The sequence below is a fragment of the Mastomys coucha genome, unplaced genomic scaffold (assembly GCF_008632895.1).
Source record: "Mastomys coucha isolate ucsf_1 unplaced genomic scaffold, UCSF_Mcou_1 pScaffold12, whole genome shotgun sequence".
Taxonomy (NCBI): domain Eukaryota; kingdom Metazoa; phylum Chordata; class Mammalia; order Rodentia; family Muridae; genus Mastomys; species Mastomys coucha.
In genome coordinates this window covers 34,291,964-34,302,596 of record NW_022196894.1, presented here as the reverse complement: position 1 = coordinate 34,302,596, position 10,633 = coordinate 34,291,964, and the positions used below count along the sequence as shown (strand labels likewise).

Below are 10,633 nucleotides of genomic sequence, written 5' to 3'. Positions count from 1 at the left end.
TTTCAAATACAGGAAAATACAATAAAATAACAGACATCCATGTCTCTGTCACTAAGAATCGAACAAACCTACACCCTTTTCTCTCTGGTGGAATCACCCCAGTGGGCTGGGATAGTTGAGCAGTAAACCTCTGTCCCTTTTGGTTTTTTTTGTTTTTTGTTTTTGTTTTTGTTTTTGTTTCTCTGTGTAGCCCTGGCTGTCCTGGAACTCACTCTGTAGACCAGGCTGGCCTCGAAGTCAGAAATCCACCTGCTTCTGCCTCCCAAGTACTAGGATTAAAGGCATGCGCCACCACCCCCCACCCCTCCCATCCCCGCAAACCTCTGTCCCTTTGCTTTGCCCCATTTCCTGTTATCTCTAACACTTCCCTCTTAACACCCAGCAATTCTTCTAATGGGAAGCTTTACCTTTTTATATGGTTGAGATATTGTCTGATAAATTAGCTACTGACTGTAAACCCATCACTTGGGAAGCGAGGCAGAAGTATCAGACACTCAAGGCCATGCCTGTAATCCCAGTATTCTGTAGGTGGAGGCAGAAGAGTCAGAAGTTGAGGGTTCATAGTGAGTTTGAGGACAGCCTGGATACAGAGTGAGTTCCAGGACAGCATGGGCTGCATGAAATCCCTTCTAAAAAAGTGGAATCACTGGATATGGTGGTACATGTCTTAAATCCCAGCACTTGGGAACCAGAAGCAGGCAGATGTTGGTGGTTCAGGGCCAGCCTGTTGAGTTTCAAGACAGCCAGTGACTATTACACAGAGAAATCATATCTCACAAAGAAAGGAAAGAGAGAGAGACAGAGACAGAGAGAGATAAGAACACAGACAGAGACACGGAGAAATAGAGAGAAACTACAGCAGTAGAAAACATAAAAAAGTGTTTGCGATTTTATTTTTCACGTTTGGGGACAAACATTTTTGAAATTGCAAGTGAAAACTCACCATAGAGAGTTTTATTACCTTTATAAAGTTGGGTGGATCCTAAGCAACCGGCTTTGACATTATTGATTATTCTCTTTAAAGAACTCTTCAAGAATTAACATATTTAGAAACTCTGGTTATACATGTCCTTCTTCCTATGACATAACAGGATGACACTTTCAGCATAGTGAGTATAGGGAGGAACCATGCTCACCACACCCGAGTCCTGGGCACACATGCTTGCTCACTTCCCCCCAACTCATTTTCCTCCAACTCTAGTCAACATTTCCTCTCAGGATGTAGTAAGACTTGCCTGAAGCCACACTCATTTCCCCATTCCCTCAGATAATGTGGAGATAGTACATTAGAGGCGGAGTTTACAGATACCTTTAAAATCCTGAGTCTCAGTGCTTTCAGGATCATTTTCTCTCAGCACCCTGCCCAGCAATGAATCCAGACACACCAATAATTACAGGAGGCCTGTCGGAGGCCAGACCCGTCACACCAGAAATCCAGGAGGTTGCTGACAAGGTGAGCTATGCATTTCAGGAAAAAACTCGATCCCAAAACAAACTTTCATAATTTGAGTCATAATTTGGCATGGCATTAAGAAAGTGGGAAATTGCTGGGCGGTGGTGGTGCATGCCTTTAATCCCAGCACTTGGGAGGCAGAGGCAGGCGGATTTCTTGAGTTCGAGGCCAGTCTGGTCTACAGAGTGAGTTCCAGGAAGGCCAGGGCTACACAGAGAAACCCTGTCTGAAAAAAAAAAAAGAAGAAGAATGTGGGAAATCACAGAAACCAGAAATATATGGGTTTAGTTTAGCTTTTTGTACAGCTGGGTGTGAAACATTAGGCTTTCAGAGAAATCTTAACACCCCAAAAGTAAAATGGGCCAAGCCACACTCTTTACTGCAGCCTCAGTTTCCCTAATAGCTGAAGGTGAATTCATGTCGGATGGTCTTTGTGCCTCACATGTCTGATCCCAGGAGTTCTAATAACTGATGGAATTTTCCAGTCCCACTAATTGAAGCTGATACATGGAGGTTCCTAAGGTTGTTAAGAGACCTTGAGCTGATTCCAGGATGCAATGCCCACCAAACCATCACAGTCAGAATAGAACTCAATGGTTCTAGTAAGTTAATATATCTTGCTTAACTATCATTTATATAAAAGGATATATCATGTTGCCTGTTTTACAAAGGAGAATTATGGAGGCAGATTTGCAATCTGTCACTTTATTTTCTTACATCACTTTGTTTTCTTCTTTGAAACTGAGTCATCCTGGAGGACAAGATCAGTTTGGTTTGTTGTCTGTTTGTTTGTTTCTACATTTGTTTCACACATAGACTTGCTAGATGGTCTATCCTGCAGGTAACTCAGCCTAGCCTCAAACCCAAAGCACTCCTGCTGCCTCAGCTTCTCAAGTGCTGGGATTACAGGCATGTGCCACCATGCTGGGCACCATCAGATTTTATGTGAGTAGAACAGATGGGAGCCTTCATGCTTAGGGCACTGAACATTCTAGAGTGGGTCACAGTCTTAAAATTCAGTGACTAAATATTTGAGGATAAATGGTTCTCACCCTTAGGATTATTTCAACAAATATCTTGAAACATGTTATTTTTGAGGAATATAAAATCTTTAAATCTTCATTAGAATCCTCACATCAAGTTGGTGTTCTCAACCTTAAATGTGCACATGAGTCACCTGTCACTCTAGATTAAATGCTGATCTGATGGAAGAGAGCTTCCAAGGTCTCTGGGGTGTGGGCACTCCTACCCATGACTTCACTTTCCTGTAGGACCTGATATATCCATCATCCTAGAAGGATTAGAAGAGATGGAGCCTTAAAATAGGATGCCAAGGGAAAGCCCTCCTTTTCACGTGTAAGAAGAAAGAGCTAGAAGGCCTAAAATGACTTCCATGAAAGATTATTTCAAAAACAAATATACACAGATGAGTCACAGTTGGAATTTATGTTGCCTGAAGTAAAAAGCCCCGTAAGAAGTCCCAGGAACCAGCACTGTAGGAGGATAGACAGGGAAACGGAATTATTTGAAATAAAAAGTTACAGCAGATTTTCATGATTTTTAATAGTTGATCATCTGGTTATCTAGAATAACTGTTCTTTTGAAATGAGGGTCTTGCTCTTTCTCAGAGTGGTCTAAACTTCACAGGTTCAAGTAATCTTCTTGCCTCTAGCCTCCAAGTAACAAGGACTACAGGAGTGTGTCATCCTGCCTGGATAGGGTAATTTTCGAACATGATATTCTCATTAGTTCTTTGAGGAATTCATACATAGAATATATTTTGATCATATAATTTTTAAGTTAGGAAGCCACTGGAAGGGTTTATCTTCCTAATGACACCATCTGTGAATGATATCTTCAATAATAAAATGAATTTAGAAATGTTTTCTTGCAGCTCCAGAGTAGCAGAATGAGACACAGATATTAACAAGGCCACCGCACCCCCGGAAAGGAGCTTTGCTGTTTTAAAATCCTTGATTTTAGTCCCACCTCTCAGTTGATCTTCAAAGCCCTCAGGCAGGCAAGGGTGCCAAGGATCCTATTTTTAAAGGATGAAACCAAGACACAAAATGCTTAAGAGTCACCCAGATAAGAAACTAACCTGTCCTTTCCCACTGCACAGCCTCAGCATACTGGTGAGCTATTCAGGTATCAGAGAGAGGGAATGCAGGAAAACTTGCCTTTTCTGTGGAAGCCACAGACTCAGGCTTAAATCACCATGGGAGATGCATAGCCAAGAACCATTCCACAGGGGCATTTCCTGAGCCTCTCCTAGGTGTCCAGCACCTGGCTACAAACTGCAGAAGCTACAAAAAGAACTGAAACAACAGCCTTTTCTCCCTCTACTTTAACAGAGTAGAGGAAATCATGACATCTTGGGAAAACTATAAAATAAAACTTATTTAAACACTCTTTAATTTAAGATCACAGGTTTAAAACCAAAAAGGAATTGGACACTGCTACCAACCCCTTTACTGTCAGGTGAACAGGTACGGAGTGGTGGCTCAGCTCCCAGATATCACTCATCTCTCCTGTCCTGCAGTAAAACAGAGAGAGGGCAACCCCCACTAAAGCAATGGGAGGCAGAGAAGCAGGGAGTAAACTGTATTTTTAGGAAGCATTTTCTCAATCACAGCAATCATTCCCCTTCAAGAACACCATAGGGCAGATACTACAGAAAGCCCTTGTTAAGTTAGGAAATTCAGTCTACACCTCCAAGGTTATGGACAATTGGGTCCCCACACACTTTCAGGGTCTAGAGGGTTATTGTATCCCTACAATAATCTGAGGGTACCCAGGGAAAAATCTCCATTACATGCCATTTACTTTGTATTTATTAATCAAACATAGATGTACCTATTGGGGTCCTTCATTGCAAACCATGACTATTATTTTTTGCTTTGTTTTCCTTGTGTGTGTGTGTGTGTGTGTGTGTGTTTCTGTGTGTCTGTCTTTGTGTGTGTGTGTCTGTGTCTGTGTGTTTAGATTTTTGAGGCAGGATTCAATCGGTAGCCCCAATAGCCTGGGATTTTCTATATAACTCAAGTTGCTCTTGAATGACATTCTCCTGTGTCAGTCTTCCAAGTTCTGAAATTAGAGGCTGGAGGCTTGAGCTGCCAGCCCAGGTTCATCAGCATCTCTGAGGACTCTCAGCAAGATGAGGTTCCCAGATATGTGACTCAGGTAAGCAGAATCAACACAGCCCTAACATCATCTCTTTCTTTCTCCTCATAAGGTCAGAGCACAGATTGAAGAGGAAACCAATGAGAAATATGACAAATTCAAAGCCGTCGAGTATAAATCTCAAACCGTCGCTGGACAAAATTTGTTCATTAAGGTCAGACACTAACCTCACTCAAGTACTGTTGTGATTATTTCCTGTTGCCCCAACTCTAGCTTCATTTCTACCACTGGTCTTTAATTAAGAGACTTGAATGTGGAAGACCCCTCCCCCAATCTATTGGATGAAACTATAGTTACGTTGTTTTATCTTGTGAAAACAGAAAACTTTCTCCTTACCTACAGTAAGAAGCCAGTGTGATCACACACATGCACACACAAGCACACAGACATGCATGCATGTATACACACTTTGTAGATGCTCATCATAGTGCCATATATAAGGGTTAGTAGCATTTGAAGTTTAAGGTAGGAAGTGATAGCAGGGCTCAATGTCTACTGTAGAACACAAAACTTGTATTGTTCCGATAAAGAAAAAAGTGGCAATTCTTAACCAAATGGTCCCAAGTTCAGGGTGAAAAAATTAGTTGGGTGAGTTATCCCCATGAAACTTAGGCTTCTTTATTTTTATTTTACAAAGGAGGCGGCCTGGTAGGCATTCATTCACAATGAAGGTTGTAACATAGCAGAGTACCATACAGTCTATATATTCTAAAGCAATCTGAGTTTCTTTTCCCTTATCAAACTATATGACAATTTTTCTCCCAACTTAGAAGTTAGAAAATAGAATCACCAAAAACACAGGCTTACTTCTGCTCCTCTCCAAGCATCATGAAAATAAAATGCAACTGTGGAATGTAATCTCTGCCAAGATTTTAATGAAAAGTATAATAAATTGAATCCAGATAGAGAAATGGATTAGTAGGTAGGAGTTCTGGCTGTTTTTGCAGAGGACCTAGGTTTGGGTCTTAGCACCCACATGGCAGCTCACAACTATCTCTGACTCCAGTTTGAGGGGATTTAACACCCTCTTCTGAAATCTTCAGGCATTGCATTTCACATGATGTGCTGAAATACAAATAATTTGAATGAATTTTTTCTAAACGGTATTAAAAATATATTTAAGAAATATGTTTTCTCTTCCCTAACCTAAAGAAAGAGATGCCCATGAACAAGCTCGAAGCCTACGGCTTGGGCGGTGGTGATGCCTGCCTTTAATCTCAGCACTTGAGAGGCAGAGACAGGCGGATTTCTGAGTTCGAAGCCAGCCTGGTCTACAGAGTGAGTTCCAGGACAGCCAAGGCTACACAGAGAAACCCTACTATGAGTTTCAGAACAGCTTACATATTTCAAAATTATTTATACAGCCAAAAGAAACATAGACAATTAATTTGGCAGGTGGCTTATAAGAGAACAACAAAGAGTAAGACTGAATGCTTTGCTTGATATTTATAATTATTGTATCAATTTTGAAGAAGAGGACTTTATAAGTTACTCTTTCTCTGAGATGAATGCTTTTCAAAATCATCACAACCAATAAACCAGATTCTTACCCTCACCTAATGGCTGTGCCACCCTCCAAGCAGGACCATATTTCAATGAAACAATTGATGAATGATTTCATTAGTAGACCATCTTAATACACACACCATTTCATAAATGAATGTAACCTCTTCCCTGTGGGCTGAGAATGAGGACAATCACTCAAGTCAAATATCTTTGACCATAGCAGGAAATCTGTATTCAAAAATCATGCCTACAGTTCATTCCTTGGTGCAGCAGAACTGTCAACTCTTAGCTTAGGTATTATGGAGGTAAAATCCTTTGGTGATGTGAGGGTCATTGAAGTACAGCCTTATTACAATGAACTCCAATGTCTAAAAATTGTTCTTATTTTGGGCTTGTACCACAGTAAGAGCCAAGATTTTAAGCTCTACTAAAAACAAAGCAAGCAAACAAACAAACAAAAAGACTTTATCTACTTATGTTCATTTAAAAAACTAGTAGTGATGTAATATTTTAAAATATACAGTTAATATGTTTGAAGTTATTTAAAATTTATATTGAGAAAAACCTATGTATTTCCAGTATTGCTGTAGACAAGCATTTACATAAGACTGTTCAATTGATTGTTGTTTTATATCAAACAACTTTTATAATGCTCATTTTTATTGTTGTGATATTTTATAAATTTTTTTAAAGATTTATTTATTTATTATGTAAGTATACTGTAGCTGTCTACAGACACTAGAAGAGGGTGTCAAATTTCATTAAGGGTGGTTGTGAGCCACCATGTGGTTGCTGGGATTTGAACTCATGACCTTCTGAAGAGCAGTCGGTGCTCTTCCCCGCTGAGACATCTCACCAGCCCTCCCTATTTTATAAATTTTAAATAATGTGACCAAATTAAAAAAAATGAAAGGTATGGCAGGTATTGAAGGAGGGCTCTCTCAGAGGAGTTGGGGTACAAACAGAAAAGAAGAATATGATGCACTTATTTTTATTTAAAATATGTTTTTAAATGTTAACAAATTCAAATAAATTGAAATTATGTATCTTTTCTCATCATAATGCAATAAAACTTAAATTAATAAAAAAAGAAAGAAAGAAAGAAAAAGAAATATGTTTTCTGCCATACTGTTAGCTGTTCTTTCTCTTAACTTGAGTGTTGATACAAGTTCAATTTATGGGTGCTGGCTTGAACCAGAATTGGTGTTTTAGGAGAGCTTGACACATCAAGTCTTAACAAAAGAGAAGATCTGTAATACCATGGAAATCCATGTGAATAATCTGCTCCTCTTCCTTCCTCCCTTCCTCCCTCCCTCCCTTGCTTCCTTCCTCCCTCCCTCCCTTCCTTCCTTCTTTCCTTCTTTTCTTTCTTTCCTCCTTCCTCCCTCCCTTCCTTCCTTCCTTCCTTCCTTCCTTCTTTTCTTTTCTTCCTTCCTTCCTTCTTTCCTTCCATCTTTCCTTCCTTCCTTTCTTCCTTTCTTCCTTTTATGTTTTTCAGGTGGATGTAGGGCGTGGTTGTTTCCTTCACATAAAAGTCTTCAGAGGCTTTTCTGGGAAAGAGGACTTGGAACTTTTGGGTTACGAGACTAACAAAACCAAGAATGATGAGCTGACCTCCTTCTAAGCAGCAAATTCTAAAGTGGCCTGATACCTATAATTGTAAAGAGATGCGGCTGTCAATAAAGAAACATTCTTCAAATAACTTCTTCCCTCCCTCATTACTCAGTATCGTGTTGACCTTTACTTCCTAGACAATTATTTTTAAACATGGAATGTTTAATGAATTTGTGTGTCATCCTTGGGAAAGGGCCATGGTAATTTTACCATTCCAATTTTTAATATGCATGCTGTCAAAGGGAGCACAGTGCTCATGGTTCAGAGTAGAAGCTCCACAATGAATGATTCCAACTGGAAACCTTATAAAACCTATGGCTCAGTTACAATTGTGCAAAGGATCTTACCACCCCATCCTCACTGCAGGTGCAATGGTGGCTGTCAGGAAGCACACTCCTTGATGCCTTTGTCTGCCTGAAACCGGATGTGTCTTCTTGGCTTTCTCATTTCAAAACTGAATTTGGTATTTTACAAGTCATGTTTTGAAACAATCATAACTTATTTTTTAAAAAAGCTGCCTTCTCTCCTCCCACATGCTTCCTTCAAACTTCAAAGTCAATTGCAGTCATTTCCCATCACAAATGCTTCCTGGTGCTCACTAGTGCAAATAGCAGTGTGTACTTCCCACAAGGCTATCCAAAACCAAAACCCAACAATGAAGATCAGAAAATTTACACTGATGGCACAGTGACATCTTGTCCCCAGATGCCACTCAAGCATCTCATGTTGCAATAATGTCATTTATGATACAAGTCCAGTCCAGAGTCATGTATTCCATGTAATTTCTGTCTTCTTTTAAAATACTCATTTTATTTGTGTGTGTGTGTGTGTGTGTGTGTGTATGTTTGTGTGTGGTGTGTGTGTGCATGAGTGTGTGCGTGTGTGTTTGTGTGTGGTGTGTGTGTGTGTATGTTTGTGTGTGGTGTGTGTATGCGTGTGTGCATGTGTGTTTGTGTGTATGCGTGCCATAGCCCACTTGTGGTCAGAAGATATCTTGAGGAAATTGGTTCTCTTTCCACTATGTGAGTCCAAGGCCCAAACTGAGGTAATTAGGTTTGGTGACAAATGCTCTTCCCCACTGAGCCCCCATTTGACACATTAAATACTTTTATTGAATAAATTATATGCCATAAACACCATGCAGTTCAGATATTTCAAGTATTCTCTTCAGAGACTTCCAGTATATTCACAAGTGTGTGCAAACCTTACCATGTCAATTTCACAATATTTTCCTTTCCACATACAAGGAAGAGCTGTCAGACCTCTAACTTCCTTCCTCTCCCCTCACTTCTCACTGCTAAGCAGCCTTTACTTCCTTTAGTCTACATTTGCTCATTCTAGACTCTACATATGTATGTATCTGTGGATGCACACATATGGAATAATTTCTTTCATCAGTTATAGTTGTCATTTTTCTATGAACAATTTTAAATATTCATTAATATAACACCATTTTATACCTTCTTACACTTAGTAGGATATTTTTTGTGTCATATTCTATTAATACAAGTGTAATTAGTACATTTGTATCATATGTTTGGTCCATTGTTTATATGTTTGTTTGAGACAGGTGGCTGCTATGTGTACCTGAGATTAATCTTCAATATGTTGCCCCAGCTGGCCACTAACTCACGGTCCTCCTACCTCAGCCTGCTGAGCACAAGATTACAGATATATATAACTTTGCTTACCCCACATTCTCAAAATCATACTATATTTAAAAATTGTGACTATATATATTTATTATTGCAGTAGTATCTTTCATGAGATCCTACTTGAGGTTTTATAAAGACATGGAGAAATCTATATAGTTTAAGACTGACTTTCTTTGGCTGGACAGTCTCTCAGCTAGTGTATCTCAACTTCTCCATTATTGTTTCTATCCATGTGGTTCTCACTGCTTACTTCCCACCTTTGTCTTGTCTTCTTCCATTTTCCTTCTATGTCTGTCTAGTACTCTCTGCATCTGTCTGCATCGCTGCCTGCCCAGATATTTGGTCCATTCTCCTGTCCCATCTTCAAGCCATTAGCCCTCTATTCTGTAAAAAGTGACACTCTTTACACTACCAGTAGAATTCTGGGGGCTATTTGACCTTCCCCAGGGCAGTTTGCCTTTCTTTTTGGAGCACACCACAATATAGCAAACATTTTTTAAAAACTTTTATTGCATTATGATGAGAAAAGTTACATGATTTCAATTTATCTGAATTTGTTAACATTTAAAAACATATGTTAAGTAAATAGAATTAAACCACATTCTTGTTTCCCTTTTGTACCCCCACTAGTTCCAGAGACACCCCCTTCAATACCTACAATATCTTTTTTGTCATATTCCTTAAAATTTATAAAATATTTTAACAATAAAAATAAGTATTATAAAAGTTGCTTGATATAAAATAACAATCAATTTAACAGTCTTATGTAGATGCTTGTCTACAGCAATAGTGAAAATACATTTTTCTCAATATAAATTTTAAATAACTCCAAACATATTAACTGTATACTTCAAAATAATACATCACTACTGGTATTTTCTTAAATGAACATAAATATAGAAAGTCTTTTTGTTTGTTTGTATTGTATTTAGCAGAGTTTAAAATCTTGGCTCTTACTGTGGCACAAGCCCAAAATAAGAACAATTTTTAGACATTGGATTTCATTGTAGTAAGGCTGTACTTCAATGGCCCTCACATCACCAAAGGATTTTACCTCCATTGTAGCAAAGCTGAGAGTTGATAGTTCTGCTGCACCAAGAAATTAATTACAGGCTCGATTTTTGGATACAGACTTCCTGCTATAGTGAATGCTATTTGACTTGAGAGACTGACTTTATTCTCAGCCCACAGAGAACAGGTTATATTCATTTAAGAAATGATG

The 10,633-nt window shown here is 39.0% G+C and overlaps 1 protein-coding gene across 1 annotated transcript; it reads left to right on the top strand.

The window, feature by feature from the left end:
* The first annotated feature begins 1,347 nt into the window (after positions 1 to 1,347).
* On the top strand, positions 1,348 to 7,844 carry LOC116086400 (stefin-3-like). Its single transcript, XM_031364685.1, has 3 exons — positions 1,348 to 1,453; positions 4,689 to 4,790; positions 7,641 to 7,844. The coding sequence occupies exons 1-3, from the start codon at positions 1,370 to 1,372 to the stop codon at positions 7,764 to 7,766; spliced, it is 312 nt and encodes a 103-aa protein (XP_031220545.1). The 5' UTR covers positions 1,348 to 1,369; the 3' UTR covers positions 7,767 to 7,844.
* The last annotated feature ends 2,789 nt before the right edge of the window (positions 7,845 to 10,633 follow it).